The 25,111-nt window shown below is 33.7% G+C and overlaps 1 protein-coding gene and 1 long non-coding RNA gene across 6 annotated transcripts in view; both read left to right on the top strand.

Moving 5' to 3' along the window:
• Window positions 1-25,111, top strand: part of STXBP5 (syntaxin binding protein 5) — a 178,905-nt gene that overhangs the window by 123,891 nt on the left and 29,903 nt on the right. Inside the window, exons 19-22 of one of the 5 annotated variants that reach the window (XM_027603979.2) lie at window positions 1,598-1,660; window positions 6,407-6,466; window positions 6,569-6,616; window positions 20,858-20,908. In XM_027603979.2, coding sequence (XP_027459780.1) covers window positions 1,598-1,660; window positions 6,407-6,466; window positions 6,569-6,616; window positions 20,858-20,908 — 222 coding nt within the window. Of the gene's footprint in view, window positions 1-1,594; window positions 1,661-6,406; window positions 6,467-6,568; window positions 6,617-20,857; window positions 20,909-25,111 lie in introns of all 5 variants that reach the window. The other 4 variants (XM_027603978.2, XM_027603980.2, XM_027603983.2 and 1 more) reach the window with 4 other exon arrangements.
• On the top strand, window positions 9,310-12,909 carry LOC113927813. The gene is made up of 3 exons (XR_003521749.2): window positions 9,310-11,734; window positions 11,899-11,972; window positions 12,077-12,909. It is a non-coding gene; the product is annotated as an uncharacterized LOC113927813 (long non-coding RNA).

Raw genomic sequence — 25,111 nt, 5'->3', positions numbered from 1 at the left:
CACACACACACACATACACACACCCACCCACATTATTATATACTCCACATTTTCTTCAGCCTTGCACCCATTGATGGATACTTAGGTTGTTTCTGTATATCACTACTGTTTAAAGACTTGCTATTTTAGGGGCGCCTGGGTGGCTCAGTTATTAAGCATCTCCCTTCGGCTCAGGTCATGATCCCAGGGTCCTGGGATCGAGCCCTGCATCGGGCTCCCTGCTCCACGGGAAGCCTGCTTCTCCCTCTCCCACTCCCCCTGCTTGTGTTCCCTCTCTCACTGTGTCTCTCTCTGTCAAATAAGTAAATAAAATCTTAAAAAAAAAAAAACCCTGCTATTTTAGTGTTCTATCAAGAAGGAGTTCATTTATATAAACAAGTATTTTGTCAAAGAGTAAATGCATACCTAAAATTCCATCCATCGTCTTTGAACTATAAAACTAGTTTTTTTGGGTTTTTTTCCCCCCAGAACCATTAGTTTAATAAGTGTTAAAAAGAAAAATAAAATTACTGGTTGTCATTCGAAAACTTCCTAGTGAAGAAAAATAATATATAAATCAAAATAGAAAACCCTTCTTATAAATCCGATTCAGAACTCCATGTTCTCTGGAAGTGTTATTGTAAAAGCTTTCTTAGCAACTGGACTGTGACATCATGTCTTTTACCAAAGGATTGGAAAAGTCAATACTGGTCAATGTGCACATATGTCAACATTATAGCTAACTTCTTCTGAGGCCTAAATATGTAGCCCCTCTGTCTGTTGCCCAGCTATCCCAAATTCTTGATCTGTGTTTATTTGTAATTTTTAAAGAATTTGCAGGAATTCTTTTCATTCCAGTCATCAAGCAACTTAATATCTGTGCTAATTGTTTACTCTGCATATTGCCATTTTTTTTTTTGTAATTCTACATTTAATTGTCTACAGCATAAAATACCTTGCTATGGTTTCTCCTAAGAATCTAGGTCATCCTGTAAGATAGATTAGTTTTATATAATTCATATGAATCTGTGAAAAGGAAGTATTTCCTTAGAGCTCTTTAAAAATAAGTGGTATAGTTTTTAAAAAGTATAGTCCTACAAGGTAAGTAATGTACAGTATTTTAAATATTGCAAATGTGGAGGCAGAAAATATTAATTATTTAAAAATATATAAGGAAGGTATTTGAGACATAGCAGAAACCACTTTGAGGTGTGAGTTGAGAGTTTCTATGATGTAAAAATCACCAAATTTACTACCAGGTATTTATTTTCCCTCAAGAGAAATCCAGTAAGTCTATCATATACTCTCAAATTACTGATTTTAAACAAAGTCCTACTTTATGTCTAATGTCCTTGAAGAATAGTAAATTACCTCTTAGAAGTTTTCTTTTTGCTTAACTAATGACTATCTGTATTATTTTGAGATATTTTGGTATCAAAGTGCTCCTATTTCCTATCTCAAGATTAATGGGCATAGTATCAATGCCAGTACAGTCTGTTCAGCTGCTGGGTTTTTAACAATGGGCAGTCATTAAATGTGTACTGTAAATAGAACATAAAACTTCACTTACATAAATTTGTGTTGTGATTTGGTTTCTGGTTTGTTTTTTTTTTAGCAGGTCTATGTGATATTAGTGAAGGGACTGTAGTCCCAGAGGATCGCTGCAAATCTCCAACTTCTGGTAATTTGTTTTTTATTTCATTAATAATTATAATTCTATAAAAACCAATACAGTGTATCAAAATTCCTTTTTACAGATAACCATTTAAAATAACACCTACAAGGAACTTTTATGTCACATATACTTAAAATGATAACTATTTTTTGCATTCTAAGTGAAAAGAAATGCACTAGATAAAATCCTGCAACTGGTACCTGTTAAGAGTCATAGAACTGTTTACTTAGCTTTCTTATATTTATACTTTTTTAGGGAAAATATATTTTACTCCTCACCATTGTATCAAATGGTTTGGTTATTCTACAATCTTGTCTTTGCTCTAGGCTTGCCTTGTGTCATCTGGTAGAATAGTGATCTAATTCTTGAATAGTGTCTATTTAAATATTTTCAAAGATTTTGTACATTTATAATCTCATGGTAACTGTAGACAGACTAATTGAAGACTAATTGTATGTGTTTTTGTTTTTGGTCAAAGTGATATTTGATATAATTTTATAGCTATATTAAAGCAGTTGTCCTTTTTTGTTCATGTAATATAGGTCTTTATGTGATATATGTGTGTATTAATATTTTAGTGGAACATAATTTTTAGTATCTTTTTAATCCCCTTAAGATTAAGAGGATCATAATTTTATTATTATTTTGAGTGGATAGAAACTTTGCCAGTCTTTACTACAGTTGAATTCACAATTCTGATTACCATATTAAATCATTCTGGCCGGGAATGTTTATCAACTTTCAACTGAAAAGATTGTTCTTAGGATAAAGTAACATGGTTGTTAGATAGATTTTGATCCTTCCGTAGCTGGTTCTACTACATCAGAAGTCATTATAAGCATGGGAAAATTGAGAAGTTCATTTTACTTTACTCTCTCATATTTCAGGTTAGCATTTTATTAGGCATAGGACTGTAAAATTTTTGTGATGTTTTCTTTTTGAAATTGCATTTTCCTGATATTGCACAAGTTATACCTTAAGATATATCCACCTTCTGGTTTTCTTAATCTTTAAATTTCATATTTAAATTCACTCATTAATGGAACATGGAGCTATAGGAATTATGTAATTAGCACCTAATGTTAAGTCTGAACATTGGTACAGTAAAGTTTGAGTGAATAATATGGAGCAAGTAACTGTATATCTCACAGAACTAGAGTTATTTCTGAATTTGAAATTCAGAACTGTAGTATCTTTTCATTATTGCTGTTCTTTGTCCATCTACCTACAATACTATTCTAATCTTACTTTCTCTCTAAAGGCCATATGAATGCAGTTGTCAATATGTTAAGGCTAAAAGCCAGACTGGATAATTTGGACATGTAATTATCTTTTAATATATTAAATGACCATCCAAAGTGTTTTAACAAGATTCAGCCCAAATAAATTAATACTCCCCCTTATCCTCAGCCAAACTGTGAATAGGTATATACATCTATCAATTTGGAATAGCCAACAAGAGGTAATTGTAGATAAGTATTTAACTATATTAAAATTTGAGTATGTAATATAAAAAGTGCATAAAAGTAGAAACCCTTTCTCTTGAGACTCAAACATTGAACATTTTCAAATATATTACATTTTTTGATCCACGTCTAAGGACAATATAGTTTTAACATACAGAAATTTATATGACACTAGGTATTTTATTGTTGTAGTGAGTTTGAACTGCAAAGTAAAAATTGTGACTGCAAAAATCATTGATAAATCAGAAATTCTGATCTTAGATAAAAAACTCTTAACTTATTTAGTTTAGTCTTTGATTACGCCCCAAAAGATGTAAGAGTTTTCTGAAGAATTATATGCATTCCTGCATATCAGAAAAGACAGCTTTTACAAAAAACAAATCAAACTTTAGTAGGTAGTAGTTGGGCATGAAACAGATTTCACAGAGCGGGAGATAGATGTCACTCATGCATACATACTAACACATACACTAGAGACTAGAATAAGATTCTGGAAAGCTATATGCATAAAGCTATGTCTTTCACCGCTTGTCCATTTTAAAATAGTAGTAATTCTTGCTACCCATCTTGGGCCAATTGTCTTAGTCTTTGCACATTTGTAACTTTTTTGCCTTCATTCTTGTTAGCATTCTAATAAGGAAATAAAGGAATAATTTAGTATCATTCCTCTCACCAATACATGCAAACTCTACTAATTTAGGATGGTCAAAAAAGAAAAACGGATGGGGTAAGTTTGAGGTGAATCAGAAGAACCACAAGGTAATCATGTTATTAAAACCATGGAAAGTAGTAATTAAATTACTAGCCTCAAGTACTTTCTGCACTGTGGGAGGATATAAATAAATAGTTAAATGATACAATATAGATTAGAAAACCAATATAATAGAAAACAATGTATCATGAGGGAAGAAGAAATGTATAAAAGTGGGTTGGGAGTTCCACTGAGTCACTCGTAAATACTAAGAGGAGGACCACTATTATAAAAATGAAAAGTAGCCATACACCCTTTATCAAAATCAGTGTGTTTATTTAAAATAATAATACAAATGAAGAGCAACTTTTTGAGAAGCATTTAAGTCCCATAATCAAAATTGGTGATCTCAGCAGTTTTGCTGATCAATATCAAAGCTCAATTCAAAAAGCATCCTGAGAAAATCCAAGTAATGAATATAGTTTGGCTTTTCCATTTGTTTTTAAATAAATCAGCAGTCTTTCTGAAATAAAATATTAATTGTCATCCTGAATTAACATAAGAAAGAACTTCTGCTATCTGCATTTGATGTTTGTATTTCAAATAACTCAGATTGCTTTACTGAACACTTTAATAATACTGGAATTTTGTGTTAGTACTGCATCAGAAATGTGTGTGCCTTTGAATATGTGAAAATGATAAAAACATTTGTTAGGTTATTTTGGTTTGAAGAAAACCCAGGGCCACATAGGCCATAATATAAGTGCTGCCTTAGGAGTTACCGTGTACCCCAGGAAAAAAAAAAAACTGTAAATATTTTCTATGTTTATTTAATCATAATTATTTGGTAAACATATTCAAGTGGGATATGCTGAAAGCATTTTTGGAATTTGACAAAAATTCTGAAGACCAATGACAGGCATTTTCAGTTAGGGGAAAAATATATCTTTTCTTTACGTTTATGGCTTATTTTGGAAATTTTTTTTGGAAATACTAAAAAACATTTTTATAATTTTATATTCATATTTAGATATGTAGCTATTGCTCTAAGATGAAATACATCAACCAAAACAAGCATTAAAAAATTTTTTTACATTCCTGTGGCTATTTAACATCAGAGGTGACTGTGATATTTTAAAATATTTATAACCTCTTATAACGTTATCTTCTTTGAAAAACAAGTATACCCATTTCTATTCCTGAAAATATCACTGAGTCCAGTGTTACTTACGTGATATTTTTTGATAAAGGATTTATGAGGATCCATAAATGCTACTTAGCAAAAACAACATGGTTTTGAAAGAGTATTCTTTTAAGACTATTAAAGAAGTAATTGGATGCTGCCAATGTTGCAGGTTTTACTTGGTCTATGGAGAGATTTCAAGGATATTTTCCACTTGGCCAAAGAAAGTACGATTTTTCAGGGGGACAAGAAGGTCAAACTTTGACCTCCTTTATTAAGATTCAGTACTTTCACTGGGATAAAAAAAAATACAGAAAGACTTTTTTATTTACTTCCAGTTATGTTTCATGTATTTGCTTCTATCAGAAAATTTATTCATTCAGCAAAGAAGCACTCTGCTGAGTGCAAAGGGGTTGCAAAGATGAATCAAATGGGGGCCCAGTTTTTAGAAGTGTGGTGCAGTGAAAAGGGCACATGTGTGTAAACTTTTTAAAATATGAGGTATTAACTGATGAACATCATAAGAGAAGAGTACAGATAAAGGGTTATTGGAATTTAAAAGAGGGGAAATGATTTATAGCGAGGAGATTATGAAAATTTATGGGTGAGATGTCATTTGAAATGTGCTATTATGAAGAATAGAGCATTTAATAAAAATCGTCAACTAGAATACTACTTAGGATTACATTTATAAATAAAACATGTTAGAAATTAAAGAAATGAGATAAAAAATTGAACATCTTTTTTTTAAGGAAAATGGACAGATAAAATCTTAATTATAAAAATATTAGATAAACTGGATTGGAAGTCACAGCCAGAATAAAATTAAATATTTCTTACCTCATTAGACATAAGTAAATATTTGAACATACCTAAAATTATAAGTATTATCCTCAGTATTTTAAAGATCCCTGTGGTAATAATATAATTTATATATGACTTTAAAATTTGTATCTAGAAAGTGAACCCTAAAATAAATTTTGCCAGTATGCTTCTTGCGCGGGATTCTTAGTTCTAGATGAACCTTATTCAGTTAACTAGTGTCAAAGAATTTTTTCATTTTCTTTCAGAAACAGTTAATTGCTGCTTATATTTTTCTTTATCTCTTCTCTAACATTTATGCCAAGATTTTTCTAAATGGTTGTAACTTAAGGAAAAATTGTTATAGATTGAAGTTAATATCTATATATACTAGGGATCTCTCTACTGTGAAAGATAATGCACTGCCGTTTACTATTCTTACTGTAATATAAGAGTTGTTATTAATTATATGCATCACATTTTCTTGTGGCCAATAGTATGGAAACTTACCTTAGAAGTTACCAGATTATTTTGTTTGTACTTTTCCCTATGACAACTCCATGTTTGTGACTGATATGTGCCTGTTCCTTCCATTGTCTTCGTTTGTGTAGGTTCTTCATCACCACACAATTCAGATGATGAACAAAAAATGAATAATTTTATAGAAAAGGGTATAGTATCTTTATTTTAAAGTATTTTCTTTTAATTATGTTTAATTCATTTAGTTTACTTTGAATAGATTTTGACATTTTATATCAAAATATTATTTTCAGTGAAGACCAAAAGCAGAAAGTTTTCCAAGATGGTAGCCAGTGATATAGGTAGGAAATAGAAATTTCTCTTTTGTTTCTAATCCTTGCTATATGCAGTGTTACTCAACACCAGAAAATGATCTAATGCATTGCATTTTGTATATATTAATTTGTTATTTCTATGCTAAACAATAATCTTTTGGGCTGTTTTTTTCTACACTCATTGGGGCAGTAATTATTAAAAATCAGTTAACTTGGGATTGCAGTTCTTTTTCTGACTTACAATGTGAACTATTCTATTTTTATTTTTGCTTTATTTAAAGCAGGGTTCAATTTATGCTATAAATAGTACAATTTTATACTTTTAGATTTTGAGATCTTTTTTTTAATTTATATTTTCACCTACCTTTATTTCATCTTCCTCAAATTTTCAAAACTCCCAATTTCAAGGAAATGGTTCTCTAAAATATTGACTCTTTTGTTCTGTAATCTGCACTACCCTTGAGTTAAATGGGAATTTTCTTAAGACTCTTCCCTCCCCTCCCCACACACAAATAAAAATGATTGATGGGGAGTATTTTTTATTAATCCTTTTGACTGTTTTTATGAATATACTTGGAAATGAATTACCCAGTCTAGGGTTTTCAGTCTAAAATAGGAAAACAAAATATAATCAAACTTTGAGGACATAGTCAAACTCTTAAGATTTTTTGGTTGGCCATAAAACCTTGAATATTCTCTGAAGATTTCTAAAGGCTTGAGAAGCACTGCTTTATAAAAAGAGAATAAATTAAATTGATTTAAATCCAAAATTTTTATTATACAGTTATTATGTTATTTCTTCCAAACTGCCTACCATATATCCTTGAATTATATTAAATGATATGCATTTCTAGGCAGCTGAAATAGATTTACCTTTTCTCATGATAAAGCTTAATATATAGCAAAATTAAATTTCAAAAACTTAACAGAAGTAGCATCCATATTGTCTGCCTGTTGTAAATTGAACCCTGTTTAGTCATATTAATGTTGGCTGACTGTCAGCACCTCTGGTCGTTTTTTAAATAAGATGGTTTATTCTTGGGCAAAGGGCTCTTCATATATGGGGAGTTGATTATCTCTTTGTGGTTTTATAGTGAATCAGTTGGTAATATCTAAATCACTTTAATTATGTGCTAGCACTATAGCATAATACTTTTTCAACCAAATTTTTTTAATATTTTGTTATAACAGTACTTATTGTCATAAAATGTAAAAAGTTAGAAGGGACTTTCCTACATACACTTAATCAAAGAACTTTTAGAATTTAATTATCTAGGGATTTTACCTTGCATGAAAGGAACCTTGTATATAATTACATTTTTTAAAATAATTTCTCTGCCCGATTTTTGATCCTGGGGTTGTATTTGCTTTGTTAAATGTGGTGACTAGCTCCTCTCTTTTTTCTGTGTTTTGAATAGACTATGTAACATGAAATATCTGAGCTTGAATATTTGAAAGTCTTCAGTTAACAAATTTCTTAGACGAGGAACATTATTGGAAGTTCTTTGGTAATATTCTTGCTTTTTATGTTATTGGCAAGTTTTTCTTTTTGTCATGCAGGTTTTATATTTATAGTTTTGGGGAAACATGTTGACTTTATTCAATTTTTCAAACTTAGGTTAGTTACACAGTTATACATAATTATTTTGCATCTTCAGAAACTACTGCTCTGTCTCCTATTTCATATATAATTTTGTTTGGTTTTGGTGGAATCTTTCAGTGTGGTTTTTAATCCCAACATAGATACAAGGAAAACTCACTAATCAATTTTTTTCTTCATTCAAATGGAGACTGCTCCATTTTAGACTATAAAGTTTTTACAGTTAAAAAAAATGAGTTTCTCTCTCTACATTAGTGTCTAATTTTATAATCAGAATTATAAAATATGCTATTGAAAAACACATAAAATGTCAGTGAAATATCAAGAAAAAAATACATAGAATCTCCTGAAGACCTCTCTGTCAAGACGTGTTTTCTGTGTAAAGTTTATGGTGTCAAAAGTGCTAGGATTCCCTTATTACGCAGCCATCAAAAGGAATGAAATCTTGCCATTTGCAACAACATGGATGGAACTGGAGGGTATTATGCTGAGCGAAATAAGTCAATCAGAGAAAGACATGTATCATATGACCTCACTGATACGAGGAATTCTTAATCTCAGGAAACAAACTGAGGGTTGCTGGAGTGGTGGGGGGTGGGAGGGATGAGGTGGCTGGGTGATGGACATTGGGGAGGGTATGTGCTATGGTGAGTGCTGTGAATTGTGTAAGGCTGTTGAATCACAGACCTGTACCTCTGAAACCAATAATACATTATATGTTTAAAAAAAAAAAAGAAGATGAAGATAGTAGGAAGGGAAAAATGAAGCGGGGGGAATCAGAGGGGGAGATGAACCATGAGAGACTGTGGACTCTGAGAAACAAACTGAGGGTTCTAGAGGGGAGTGGGGTGGGGGGATGGGTTAGCCTGGTGATGGGTATTAAAGAGGGCACGTACTGAATGGAGCACTGGGTGTTATACGCAAACAATGAATCATGGAACACTACATCAAAAACTAATGATGTAATGTATGGTGATTAACATAACAAAAAAATCCTAAAAAAAAAAAAGTGCTAGGATTCCTTGAGGGGCGCCTGGGTGACTCAGTCGGTTAAGCATCCGACTCTTGGCTTCAGCTCAGGTCATGATCTCAGGGTCATGAGATCGAGCCCTACAACGGGCCCCCACTCAATGGGGAGTTGGCTTGAGATTCTCTCGCTTCCTCTCCTGCCTCCCCCACGTGCTGTCTCTGTCTCTCTCTAAAATAATTTTTTTTTTTTAAGAAAATGCTAGGATTCCTTGAACATTCTGAGCTTGGTGTTCCCTACCATCCAGTCCTGCACTTGCTCTGAAGTATCCTAAGCCTCATAAAATTATCACCTCTCTCTTCCTCAGTCTACAAACATTTGTAGCTTCAACTATAACTGTAGTGATGCAGTGACCTAATAAGGGAGGGCATGAGAATAAATCTAGACCCTAGTAAGACTAGTAAGGAAGCCACCTTGCTTGGAAGGCCAACTGAGATGTCTTGGCTCCAAAACTTTGTTTCTGCAGCTTCACCTTTTCTTTGAAAGTAATTGCTGCCAATATTGGAGGGGTGAGGTGCAAAATGTCATTCCTTAACACTCTGACCTAAGCTTGGAAAATCAACCCCTTTTTTACTGCCCGACAGTACAGCTGAGATAGCCGAGATGATAACAGTTTTTTTAAAAAAAATATACATATATATACTTAACGATGACAACTTTTCTGACACATGCCAGCCCTTTATAAGTAATATTTCTTATTTAATCCATTCAATGTAACTACAGTGGGAGCTACTTACTATTACTTCTCTGTTTTACAGATGAGGAACAGAGAGGTAGAATATAAGTAATGTATCTGTCAGTTACACAGCTAGCAAACTCCCGCCCGAGGAGTCTGACTTCACTGTTCGTCCTTTCAACGCTGTACTACTATATTAGTTCTTAAGACAATTTACTAAAGTCTGTAAGGATTCAAAAACAAATCCATTGTGTGATTTGTAACTAGATATTCTGGTTATGGCCCTGTTCTATCTACGTAGTAACCTAGGAGAAAAGGTGTTTCCTGTTACGTTCTGCCCTACCACCAGATCATGGTTGTGTTGGTGCCTGTTACCCAAACCTAATATACAGGGCCTGGAAGTCTACCTTCCTCAAAGACCAGACTCAAGTAGCTACAGTGAACAGTTGAGCCCTTAACCCATCTACCCAAAGCCTAGCTTCCTTGTTTCCTGGCTGACAGCTAACTCAGATGAATGAGGCTGACAGTGACTTCCTTGTTCATGCCTAAGAACAGCAGCCTCAAAAGGCATAACTTTAGTCTTGTGAGTTTAACAGCAAAAATATAGCGGAATATAATGCAGTTTCAGCATCCCTGAAGAAAGGTGCATGCATGTAATACACATATGGAGATATATTTTGCCTGTTCGTACTTGATGATTAATTTTTGTTAGTAAAATCTTGACCACCATTTCCAAAATCAATCTTTCCTATAGTGCTAACCATTTCTGTAAATCATTTAGAAAATAAGAGTAGCTACCAATTTTTAATTTGCTTATTATTTATATTTTATATGAAACTTTGGAAATATAAAATTCTCTCAAGCTTTTTGTTAAGTTTGTAAAAAATAGTCCTAAAATGTATGTCTTTTTTAAAGTGTTAATCAAATTTTTCATGATACCTTATGAATAAAATATGGTCCAGATGCTAGCATTGTTTGGTAGAGTTTGAAACTACATGAACCTTTTCTAAAGATTGTTAATTCTATTTCATTGATTCTATTTCATTGTGAAAGTAGATTTCTAGCTGGATTCTATAGTCTACAAGCCCATGTCCCATATTATTACTAATTTTCATATAGAAGAAATGATTACATGAAGCTGTGAGGGGGAAATAATAACTAGAGATTAAAATATAAACATTCAAAAATACAGTAACTTAATGAGCATTGGGTCAAAACAAGTAGAAATCTTGGCTCCATTTAATGAGCACCTCCCAAGTTCCAGTCACTAGAGATATTCTTCAGGTGGTATTTGTAAACCTAGGGAGGATTGTACCTCCATAGTCCTTTTAATCTCTCAGATTCTGGGTTAGCAGTTACTTGGGTAATGACTAATTTTCTTTTCTAGCAAAAACTACAGTGAGTTTTGAAGTCAATTTAAATGAAGATAATGATCATTAGTCCAAATACTGTTTTCATTAGTTCTCCTTTACCTAAGTCCCAATGTTTCCTTTTTTAAATTAAAGAGTTCTAATGCAACTTAAATAAGTTCTTGGTCATTATATTCTAAATTACTAATTCATTAAATCCTACAATTTTAAATCTGCTCAAGCCCCCTTATTCTTCAAGAAAAGAGATTGAGCCTCAAAGAAGTTAAGTTGCACATCCAAAATAATGTTTCACAGTAATGACCTAGTCAGGACCAGAATCCAGGTCTCTTGACTCTTATTTTACTATAGCATGTCTCCACTCTCATGCTATAAGTTCTCTTTTTCTTGTGCTGTCTTCTCAATTCTTTTGTATTTACAAGTTGAAAAAGAAATTCTCAGAGGTCCATTTGGAGCCTGCCATGTGAATAAAAAGGTATGTATCAAATTAATTAAGTAGAATTTTAAGTTATAAAATTATTCTAATTCATTATAAAACTCAGATTAGTACTGATATTTCTACTTTATATTCCCCAATACTCAATCCCAAATGTGTGGCTGTTACTTCTATAGAAGTTCATCTTTATATTTAATCCACAGTATGGCTCTTGAAGAATAGAAGCTCATCTTGAAAGAGATGATGAGTCGAGTGTGCAGTAATACCATTTTTGCAGGTAAAATTACTCTTAATTTGTGAAGAACTAAATTTCATAGTCAGGTACCTTACAACCGTTATACAAGTCTGAGGTTTTCTAATGAATTCTTTTTCTTTTTTCAGGATCACTAACAGAAGAGTATGGCATAATGTGTATTGGATTTTAATTTTATTTCAGAATGTATTTTCTGTCAAATTTCATAATAAAATCTCAGCAAAGTCTGTTTGTCTTTTATATCACAGTACTTCCTGTGGATGCATTTCTTTTTCCATAGAACCATCTTTTTCTTACATTGGAAGAATGTAAAAAGATCTTTCCAGAAATAACTTGTTGTTTGATTCCTAACATAAAGTAAATTAATCCAAATTAAATTACTGAAATAATTTCTTTGTCAAATATTGTTTGAATAGAACTGCTAACATGGCAGTCCTGTTCACAAAGATGGTACTGAAAGCGAAGAAGGAAGCTGCTGACCCTCCCAAACCTGAAGCCAAAGCAAAGGCTTTGAAGGCCAAGAAAGCAGTGCTGAAAGGTGTTCACAATCACAAAAAAGAAGAAGAAGATGCAGATGTGCAGATGCACATCACAGCATTCCGATGGCCCAAGACACTGCATTCTCCAAAAGCAGCCCAAATAGCCTCGAAAGAGCACCCCCAGGAGAAACAAGCGTGACCACTGTGCCTCCATCAAGTCCCCCTAATCACTGAGTCAGCCAAGAAGAAAATAGACAATAACACAACTTGTGTTCATTCTGGATGCCAGGGCCAACAAGCACCAGATCAAACAGGCTGTGAAGAAGGTCTTTGACATTGTTGTGGCCAAGGTCAACACCCTGATTAGGCCCAGTGGAGAGAAGAAGGCATATGTTCAACTGGCTCCTGACTGTGATGCTTTGGATGTTGCCAACAAAGTTGGGATCACCTAAGCTGAGTCCAGCTGGCTAAATCTAAATATACATTTTTCACACACACACACACACACACACACACACACACACACAATCTAAATATACATTTTTCACACACACACACACACACACACACACACACACACACACACACACACACACACACACACTGGCATGTTCTACCATTACTTGGTATTAGTTTGCAAGTAGCTGCCATAACAAAATACCACAGACTGGGTGACTGAAACAACAGAAATTTATTTCCTCTAGAATAGCTCTGGAGGCTAGAAGTCCAAGATCAAGGTGTTAAAAGGTTTGGTTTCTTCTTGGCTTGCAGATGGCTGCCTTTTCATTGAGTCTCATATAATCTTCCTTCTCTGCAGGTGCAGCTGTGGTGTTTGTGTGTTTAAATTACCTCTTCCCGTCAGATGAGATGAGGTGTACCACTAATGGCCTCATTTCGGCTTAATCACCTCTTTTTAAAAGCCCTGTTTCCAAATACCTCACGTTCTGAGAAATTGAAGGTTAATGCTTCAACATACAAATTCTGGAGGAACAATTCCGCATATAACACTTAGGGTTTTGTAACATCTTTTATTCTGTAGAAAATGCTGCAGAGTTTATTATGATATCCTAGACATTAAGTTTTAGGAATTTATGGGAAGCAAATAGAAATGGGAAAAATATTGAAGACTAAAGCTATAAGAGTTCAAGAATTAGAAGAACATGCTATATAGCTGAATCTTTAAGAGAAACTTTAAAGATTCCCCTTCATTTCAGGTAATGGATATGTGTTCCATATTTCACAAGTGATCTGTTTGATGAATAGGCCTGTGTTTAATTTGCCCTTTCTTTATTTCATTTATGAGAAAATTCAGCTTCTTTCTATAGAAGTAAAATTCCAGTGACAGTTTGTGTTCATTTATTTATTCATCACCATGCTCATTGACCACACATTGTTATACACATACACAGATGCAGTATTTCGCAAGATAAATATTCTCTCCAAACTCATGGAATTTATATTCTAACATGGGAGATAGACATTGATAGGCATTGATATTATTAGTTCTAATGGCTATTAAAATAATGTGTGATAAGTGGCAAGAATTTCTACTTCGTCTCACTTGCCCTTGGATTCTTTGCCATATCCTATAAGCTGATTTTTAGTCTTGTTACTATTCTGATTTTTAAAATATAATATGCATACATTTCAACATTTTGCTTGAAAAGAGTAGCATTGGATCTCTGCAGATGGTGGAAAAACTGATTTGTCACCTCCTTTTAATTATTGAACCTCTCTGTATAAACAAAGATTTGGTTTTTTTGGCATCTTCATACTGCCATAATAAGAAGTCCCTTTACCTGTTATTCTTGGTATACTGTTTCTGATAAAAGTCACATTCCAAAAAGCAGAAATTACACTTCCGTTTTCCTTTCTTCTAAGAAACCTTCCCTTAGAAAAATAAGATGTGGAACACAGTAGATAGAAAAATTAAAGCAAAATTATAAAACAGCTGCCTAATTTCACAGAAGCAATATGAATCTCCATAGTTGAGAAACTTTACAAAGATTTGTACAGTGGCGAAGAACTGAAAAGTATCAGCCATGACAAAACTGTCATCTGTGTACAGAGGTCCAAGCAGTGCTCTTGAGATTTGTTTCTCTCCTTGCTGTTGAAACTACCATTGCAGACATGATTTGTAATCATGCATCACTTCATTTATTCCTACCAAGCAAATGAAGCTCTTTACTACTTACTCAGCCAGTCAGCTTGATATCTTCACTCCAGTTTATAAGAAGGGAGTAGAGACTCGGGTTTACAGCCTGCCAAGACATATCTCTGATACCAGTTTTCTTCAGATTGAAGAAACGATTATCATTCCCCTTGTTTCTGCTGTGGACAAAGGCATAAGAAGAGAGCTAGTTCATAATCTTTAGTGACAAAAGCTTTCAAAACTAGGAAGATACTGAGTACAGGGAGCAAGAGTTGAAGAATACACAGTTGAAGAAGAGAAAAACAGACAACTTAAGGGTCTTCCAAGAATGCATTCAAAATCTTACATCTTCAGTTTGAAAGCCTCACTGGGAGTTGAGTAACTTCAAAGCATGAGCAGAAGTTTCTTTATACATGCAATGAAAGCTGACAAGGTGACTGGGTTGGCAAGTGCTTCTGAGACTCCTAAGAAGTAAAAATATGATCACCAAAAATTGCTGGATAAAGTCTACAACTGCTTCATCCACAGAATTATACTAGGGTACAGAGTATATGCTAGGAGGACTGGATCTGCCTCTTGTGGACCTGCCATCAAGGAGGTTGACTAAACAGACCTGAAAACAAGTATATTCCCTAGAAGTCACAAAATTAAAAGATAAAAATAAATGGCCTAAATTTTAACTTTAGATCTTAGGTTTGGGACTTAGCCTTCCACAGAAAACAGCTGTGAAACTAGTCAAAATATATAGGCTCTTTCTAGGCATTGAGCAACAGGCAAGTCTAGGGCTGCCATCCTTGAGAGAAAGGAAAAATACGAGGTGAGCCACATGACCTTGGGTTTCTGCAGTGGAACACTTTCCTGTTGCAGGGCAGGGTGGATGGAACTCAGGAGGAGCTGCAGTCTCATCAAGTTAAGGAGGCAGAGAGTGGCATTCTGGGCTGCTAAAGTGACTAGAATTTGTGAGATACTGTACTTGGCAGGAAGGAACTGCACAGAGGAGACTTCCTAGAGGTCTGTGTGTGGGGGGGTGGGGGTTAACTCAGGTTCAACTCCAGGCTAAAGCTGTACCTGAGCTGGGCAAGACTCTCTTAAGGCCTAGCAGCAACCACCTGCTATGAGTCTGAGAGCTAGCAAGGATACTGCCAGTCATGCAGGGCCAGGAATTGTTGCCATTAGACGTTGCTGAACACCTTGGTCATTCTGGATATCCCAGAAAGGCCACTCTGTAAGAGTAAGGATCACTTCTTAGCATAAATGCCATATCCTAGAACTAAATTCAAACTGAAATAGACCTACCCTAACAAAGAATAAAACCTGATAAAACCAAGGATCCACTAGTAATTTAACAGCAAGACAGAGCAAAGCTCAACACCTACTAAGATGCATGATATAATACAGACTCCATTCAACACTCTGTCTAGTATCCAGTCAAAAGTTCCTAGGCATGTGAAATAAAGATTCAAAATCAAAAGTAGGGAAAATGTGACCCATAATTAAAAATAAAAAAAATTAGTAGAAACAGACTTAAAGATGATCTAGATGCTGTAATTAGCTAAGGATTTTTAAAGCAGCTGCTATAATATGTATTAGTACTGAAAAGAAAAAAAAAATGGTCACAATGAGTGAACAGATAGAGAATTAGAGAATAGCAGCAGCAAAGAGAAAATAGCAACTTTATAATGAATAAAATGAAAATTCTAGTACTGAAAGTTCAATATCTGATACGATAAAATTACCCAGATGAGTCCCTATCACGGGATAGAGACTACAGAAGAAAGGGCTATGGAACTTGGCAGCAGATAAATACAAATACAGTGTGGAATGCCGAGGATCTAAATCCTTCCCCACCCCCTCCTTTTGCTCTTCCCCTTGCCATAAGTGTTCATAAAAAATAAGTTACATTCAAAAGTAGGTGATAATCAGCCTGGCTTTAGATATCTCAGCTACACACAATGCTATAAGAAAATAGGACAACTTGAGTTTTGAGGGGATGTAGTTATAAGCTGGGACTTGTATATGTTACCAAATTTCTCTGATCCCTGTTTGTCTTTGTTTTCAGCTAAACAGAAGTTTGTAAAATATGATCATATGCCTTTCTTTTAAACTTAAAACTACTTCTTAAAGACATACTTTAGAAGACCTTGGGGTTTGGGGAAAGTTGTACTAGAAATGATTGTCCAGTATGGAACGCTCTCCTAAGGAAATAATCAAAATATATGAAGATATTTTTGTACATTTTTATTGCCTTATTTATTGGAAAACTTATTGTTCAGTATGTGTTCATATAAATATGCAGTCATTAACATATGCTAACAACTGAGGAAAGAAAATGTTTCCTTTAGTAGTGGGAAAAAGTAGGATACAGATTTGTATATTACATAAAATGGATATTAAAAAGTAGCAGGAAATATGCAAACATCTTGCCTCTTGATGATGGGCATTCATGGTGGCTATATTTTCTGTTTCTATATTTTCCAAACTTTCTGTAAAGAACACACAATTCAAAAAAGCAAAGATAAAATGTATATGTATGAGAGGAGAGTTAGAAGATGTTAATCTATTAATGCCTGTGGATCTATTGATTGAGACTGTTTTTCATCTAAAAATTCTAATTTTATACATTGAAGAAAAAAATGTAAGCTTTAAAATATTTTGGGAAGAAGATAGAGAACATTGTCCCAAGTGAAGGATGCCTTACACAGGAGTTTATACCATGTAATTTCATGCATATGAAGTTCTAGAATAAGCAAAACTGACTGATGGTGAAAAAAAAAATCAGAACTGGATATTTCTAGGGATGAGGACAGGAATTGATTGGGAAGAATATGCATGACCTTTCGTGGGTGTTGATGAATTTCTATATCATGTTAAGGGCTTGAGTTACACAGGTGTGTACATTGTCAAAACTGAATAGGTTTTTATGATTTGTTCATTTGTATGTAAATTTTACATCAAAAGAAAAATACTGTCAACAAACCAGTGGGGAACATACAGTTTTGTAAAAATGTACAAAGTCTGAGTTACTCCTTGCTGGCTTTATCTTTTGTCCCAGGATCTTACATGGGTATTCCAGGGTAAAAAAGTTACAAGTTCAATGTACTCTAATTGGCACCTTGTGCATGCATCTGTTAGTACTTGGTACATTTCAGCGGAGTTATTTCATTCCTCCAAGGGGCTGTGAACTCTTGAAGGGCAGGAAATCCCTGCCTTCTGGCACATGGCTGGCGTGTGCCCAGTAAATATTTAATAGGTTAGTAAGTATTCCTCTGCCTTTGTCTCCACCTCTACATGTAACAAAAATATTTTTCTATTCATTAAAATTATTAGTTCTGTGTCTTTTTTATAATATTAATTGGTAAGTGGAATTAACACAAAATAACAAAGGTTAATCTTTTAACATTGTCATTTCAAGTTCTTTGTTCAAGGAGATTGCTCACAATTATATCAAGGTGTTATAGCAGTGTGGCTTAAATATTTTGAACACTGTGTTTGAGTTTGTGGTCAGGTTGTGGGTCTCCCAACTGCAGAGTGTTCAGGAAAAAATATTAGGCCCCATAATTAAATCATTTTGTGACATTTATAGTGAAGTCGGAAAATCTCCCTAGTCATTTTTGTGCGTGATTTTAACCTCAATAAAATGTCAAAATTAGACCAACTGAAGAATTATTTGAAAGTTGGTTATATTCAGTTTTTTTTAACATGATAAGTTGCTAGACCAAAAAAAATATTGTATTTTATGGGAAAGATTAACTTAAATTTTTTGAATATTTGAGAATTTATATAAAAGAATTTCTAGTAGAAAATCATGAGGGAGATTGAAAGCATACATTTAAGAAATTCAAAAGGAAATTTCATGCTAGTGCAGTTTTTTGGCAGAAGTATGTATATGATTACTGAGTGAAAGCTTCAACAGATGCATTTCTAATTGACAAAATATTTACTTAATGTAGTCTCAAATTAATGAGGAATAAACTTGATCTAGCTTGTAAATTATTCAAGTTATTTCTTTTCTTTGTTATGTTTAGCTGTATATTGAATTTAGTTTTTGAAACAAACAAGGTTGAACTTAACAGTGGTGCATACCATTCTATACTTAATGTCCTAAGGTTTTTTTTTTCCCATTTTCTTGTTTTAGTTACTTGGAATATTATCATAGAATTAGAATAAAGGAATGCTCGGTTATTTACAAGTGTATTAATAGCTCGTTTGTATAGCATTTTGCAGTTTATTTAGAAATCATATTTACTTATTAATAACTAACTTTTATTAAATCCATATCGTGTGTCAGGTATTATGCTCAGTGCTTTGCTTACATCATCTTGTATAATCTTCACAGCTATGAAATTGGCATTATTATCTATCCTCATTTAACAAATGAGGAAATTTCAGGTTTAGAGAGGCAAAGTGATTGGCCTAAAGTCATACATCTGGTAGTTGCTTGAAGTGGATTCCCCCTAAGGTTTGATCTGATGCCAAATCCAGTCCTAACCACTATACTTTATCCTTCCACATTTTATGAACCTAGATATTGAAGCTTGTCCAGGGAATGTTTGTTATGAACTAACTGCATATGCATACTGAGTTTGCTCAATTAGTTTTGGTTCCTATCCTGAAGTTTCTTTTAGTCTAGGGACCTGGCTGCTCAAAGTGTGGTTCATAGACCAGCAGCACTGGCATCTTCTGGGAGCTTGTTGGAAGTGTAAGATCTCAGACCCTAGTCCAGTAGTATAGAATCAGAATCTGATTTAACAGGATCACCAGGTGATTGGTGTGTACTTTCAAGTTTTTGTTAAGCACTGGTCTGAAAGAATAACTGGATCAAAGCAGAGTAGTCTAGAGAGGCATCCACACCATCTGATTAATGTCTTTAGACTCTACCAGACTGATTTTTATACTTCAGATAACACATAATAATGTATAGATACTATTTATCAGTCTGTGTACATTGTACCCATGGTATTTGGTGAAAACCTCTTTGAATTATCTTGAAAGTGTTTAATATTGCATTTTTAGAAGATGGTTTTGGGGGTATAATATCTTCTAATTTTAGGGAATTGCATATTAAGTATGATGGCAACCATTTATATGAAATCAACTAACCACAGATTTCATTGGCTAGTTTTGTTTTGTAGTACATTTTATCTTTTAACTGATACTGATTATGTCTGAGTGAAAATGGGATAGGACTGATTGCATTTTTGACTCATTCTTGATTTTTAGAGGATGATGATTAGATTGATGAAGCTTAGAAATGAAAACTTGAATCCCCCAACCCTTCCCAGTTTGCCTAATGCCTCTTTCCTAATACTGGATTTGTCATTTTTTTAGATGGGAAGTTATATACTATGACTGGATTTCTCTTTGTTTACATGGCGCCCTTATGGACTAGCAGGGTCTGTGCTCTAAATATCTCTTAACAGCCCAAAATTTAACCCAATATATGCATTCCTGTATTAAACAAGTGCTTGTTCAAAATTGTGCGTAGGAAGCACTATTCTGTTACACATGCATTGCCACTAACATGATATAGTTAAACAACTCCTAACTCTAAATCACTTCCTAGATTAAGGCAGTAACTGACTTTGAGGATGGAAAGTGAATTCCCAGTAAGTTTATACAGAGGCTTTTTTATTCTGGTGCAAAATAGAAATTGACATATAGTTTACATTTTTGTAAATACCATAATTTTAGATTGGCATGACTTTGTTTTGTTTGTTTTGCACTGACATATAAATAGAGGTGTTAACTTGTATCAAGAACAGGTGAATTCCGATAGTTGTATGATGTAATCAAATACGTAAATTTAATCTTAGATAGAAGTTGTCCTATATTCTAGAGATTAACTTAAAAAGTAATGAACACAGTAGCTATGAACATGAGGAACTGGAAAGATTTTATTATATCAACTATCCAAACTCTGTCTTCTGCCTCTATTGTCCTTACCTGCAACACCTTCCTTCTAAGAAATGACTCTGCTTCTCTTAGAAAAGCCTAACCCTTTCCTATGAGCCTAAGAAATAATTAACAGTTAGAATTAAAAAGCTTTCTTGAAGTAACAGCTTCAAGCACACAAAGATAATACATCAAGTAAGTACAAACTTTTAAAAAGTTGAAAACAAGATTTACTTTCAACCTATAATATTATTAATCATATTTTAATTATCTTAGCCTCTAGATTTAGTAATAAAAGTATTTACTTCTATCTGGAAGAGCAGCTGGTATCAACAAATATGAATCAAATATTCTTCAGAACTTTAAAAATGGGTTTTATTTTTCAGCAAAGATGTCAAGGAAGTTAAGCTTGCCTACTGACCTAAAGCCTGACTTAGGTAAGTAAAATAAATAAATGAATGGGGCACCTGGGTGGCTCAGTCGTTGGGCGTCTGCCTTCAGCTCAGGTCATGATCCCGGGGTCCTGGGATCGAGCCCCGCATTGGGCTCCTGCTTGGCGGGAGGTCTACTTCTCCTTCTCCCACTCCCCCTGCTTGTGTTCCCTCTCTCGCTGTGTCTCTCTCTGTCAAATAAATAAATAAAATCTTTAAATAAGTAAATGAATGAATGAATGGATAAAATCCATAATAGTTAAACTCTCTTCAAAGGGAAGACAAGGAAATTAGATTTAAAATTACCATAGACTAGATTTTTATCAGAAATCAAGTTTAAAATGACTAAGATGTTTAAGGATTAATAGCCTCTAGAATGTCATCTATAAATTATAAAATTATAAATCCAAGCAAACCAAAATAATATTTTCTCAGCTCTCATACTTTATATCTAAATAAGATTTAGTATAAGACTAAAATTTGTACAATTTCAGATTAATTTCTGTTAAAAGTTGTTATAGCCCATGTAACCATCTGAAAACTTGCTTGAACTTTTTAATTTATAAACTTATTTAACTTTTTCACAGTAAGTTAGTTTTCTATATTACAATGAATTTCTCATATCAAGAATCATTATTTTTGATGATAATAAGTTGGGATGTATTTCTTTTTCTATAGCACTTTCTATGCAACTAATCCCCTAGGAAAGCAGAGTGAACATATTCACACATTACTTTTGCTTTAGATTCAGCTCAAAAACAGCTCCCTGATATCACAGAATAGAGACAAATGACATTTCAGTAAAGATAAAAATAAGCTTGCAGCATTTCTTTTTAAACTCATTTTTTTTTTAATTTCAGAAATTGTGATGGTCTTTAATGAAATAAAAAGTAGCCTGACTGAAGATGGTCTCACCCATCTTGGTCTTAGAAATATCTAGATTTCCTCCCTTACATTTGCTCACCCCTGTCATCTTCTCACTATCCATTCTCTAGATTCCTTAACTGCCTTTTTATGCATAATGCAAATTTAGGTATTGTCCATTTCACCATACTAATTTTAGCATTTCCAAATCATGGTCTTATCTCAGTTATACTGATAGAAGGTATATAACTATCAATGAGTAGGCATAATGTCTTCCATTGTCAGCAGTACAAGTTTCCATTCTTGAACATAGGAAAAACAATTTCGTAGAATCCTGTAGTAGGACTGGTAGAACAAGAATTAATCCTAGAATATCAGATAACATATGTTTTGAGAAGGGAATAGCTCCCTTTACTATATAAATGGAAGATGTAATTTGACATTAAGTGTATCTGAGGGGCAGAGTTTTCATCAGACTCTCAAAGAGGCCCGTGATTTTAATAATACTAAATACTGCTAGTTAAAATGGTTTTTACGTTCTAGTATCTAAAAAATCTGAGAAAACACATGTAGAAAAGTACTTTTAAAATTAGTAAAAATACTGCAATTATTTTTAAAAAGAATATCACACTTATATAAGTAATTTAATCAGTGGGCATATCACATGCTTGTATAGATCATCTTTATTCAGTTCATGTTTTAGCTTACATGCCCATGTATTTCAGTGCCCTAAGCCAATTACAACTGATTGATACATACCTTGGAACAGTCTCCATGCTGCTTAAGTAATTTCCCTTCAAGTCATTGTACTGCTAAACTATTTTTTGGTAGAGATTCTTAGCTAGTAATTGTTTTACATTGGCTGGGGTGTCAATGCGGAAAAACAATTCTATTGATAGGCTCAAACTACCAGATGTTCCTAAAGCAGCTGAGGCTGTTGGACTACCCTACAGCTCTGGAAGCTTCTGTGACTAGAATTCACTTTGGCTTATGAAGAAATAGTGCAATGCTGCACTTTGTCTATAGCTTCACCATCCTAGATTCTATGGCCCAGCCTCAGGAACCATGGGTGGTATTGTTAGGCTTCTGATGTTACTTTTTAAGTGGTAACAACCAGAGGAATAAAAATCAGACTTTTATACTTTAATGTGAATTAGTTTTTTGTCCTAAAGTTTACCCTGACCAAATTCAACTCTTGGCATGATGTTTTGACTGGGGGAATAAAATATTGTTGCATAAGGCTCTATGTGGGAAGGAAAGGGTAATATATAGAGGTAGAATGGTCTAGGCATCCAGAGAGTAACATGAAAGCAATGATGTGACATACTTGTAACACCTACAGCTGGATAGAGGCATTAATGACAAATTTTATCTGAGTTAACAGCTTCCAGAAACCTCACATGTTCAAATATATTTTTGTATTTAAAGACTGAACTTTAATTCTCAATAATAACCAAACTCTTCTCTTGTATTTTGGTGGTTTGACTAATCCCATGTCTACCTGGAGTTGCTGGAGAAAGTTTTAGACTTGGACATGACACAAGTCCAGACTCTTCCACTAATTAGCTTTGTCATCTTGGGCGAGTTATTGTTATTGAATCCAAGTGTCTAAAAGTATTATCATATACTTTTCACTTGTTATGTGGATTCAATAGAATGATAAATACTTTTCACTTGTTATGTGGATTCAATAGAATGATAAATAGAAAGTGTTATGAAAGTGTGTCTTACATGGTAGGCCTTGCTTAGTGGTAGCCATTTTCATTTTTGCTCTTCTTACTAGAATTAAAATTGAAATTTCTAGTCCTTTGTTTAGCTTGCCCAATTTCTAAAATTTAAGCCACAAAGATCTGCAACATCTGACTTAACAATAGTCAGTACAAGTTGTAATTCATGAACTGCTAAAAATTCTAACTTGTTTTCAAACAGCTCTAGGCAGATAGAATTTTAAGTTTAGGATTGATTCTGATTTCAGTTCATTTTCACATACTGATCTATACTTAAGAGTTTCTTTGGTAGCTAATTTTTATAAAGAAGTCATAATAAAAATGCAGGTGTAGTTTATGAATTTTATATAGTTAAATTAGTCCATTAAAACACTGTTTATTTGGCCTGTGAATTAACATTTGAAGTAGATTGTTGTGAATCACCTATTGTAATTTTAATAGATAAGAGTAAGAATTTTTACACAGATTATAATGAAATTTATATTATCAAATTTTCTTTTTTAAATTTTTTAAAGATTTATTTGAGAGAGAGAGAGCGAGGGGGAGGGGCTGAGGAAGAGGGAGAGTGAGTCTTAAGCAGACTCTGCACTGAGCACAGAGCTAGATGTGGGGCTCAGTCTCATGACCCTTGAGACCATGACCTGAGCTGAAACCAAGAGTTGGATGCTTAACCAACTGCACCACTGAGGCACCCCTCAAATTTTCTTATCAAATTTTCATTGATTTCTATCTTTGTCCCTGGGTCACAACTGAAAATAAATGTCCAATCACCTTGTATGTGTATGATTTATTAAAGTAACGAATATTTTTATCATTGGAAACTACATTTAAAATTTTATTGTTTGGGGTCCCTGGCTGGCTCAGTCAGTAGAGCATGAGACTCTTGATCTTGGAGTTGTAAGTTTGAACCCCATGTTGGGTGTAGAGATTACTTAAAATCTTAAAAAAATAAAGAAAATTTCTATTATTTATAGAAATCTGTTTATAACTTTGAAAACTTTAGAGTTAGCATTTGGAATCAGTTTATATATTTAATATTACACACACATCCAGTAAGGGGCTGTTGCTTATGGAAAGTTGTTTCATTTACAGGAAATAGTTCTTTTTTGCCATGTCAAAATCTTTAAGAGGAATTATAGGCAAAAGAGAGACATTTTTAGGCACTATAGTTGGAAATTACCCATGTTATTGCCATAACTAGTAGCTTTATTATTTTCGGAGGCTAGCTATAATCAAAATTCTGTTGTATATAATTATCATTTGGGGAAATATTTGTCAATCTATGAATTTAAATTTTTAAAGATTTATTTATTTAGGGAGATAGCACGCGGGTGCAGTCAGGAGGGGCAGAGAGAGAGGGAGACAAGCAGACTCCCTCCTGAGCATGGAGCCAGACATGGGGCTCTATCCCAGGACCCTGAGATCATGACCTAAGCCAAAAATCAAGTCTGATGCTTAACTGACTGAGCCACCCAGGCGTCCCTGAATTTAAATTTGATTACAAAAGCTTTTAGGGAGCATTTATTTAATAAAGTGCAATTTAGAAGACTTGACTGTGTTTTTTATTTTTTATGACACGAAGTGATTTCTTTCATGATAGCATTGAAAGCATGTGATT

This window comes from Zalophus californianus, chromosome 7, assembly GCF_009762305.2.
Source record: "Zalophus californianus isolate mZalCal1 chromosome 7, mZalCal1.pri.v2, whole genome shotgun sequence".
Taxonomy (NCBI): Eukaryota; Metazoa; Chordata; class Mammalia; order Carnivora; family Otariidae; genus Zalophus; species Zalophus californianus.
The sequence above is the reverse complement of the archived record's forward strand: the minus strand, read 5'-3'. Positions and strand labels throughout refer to the sequence as shown.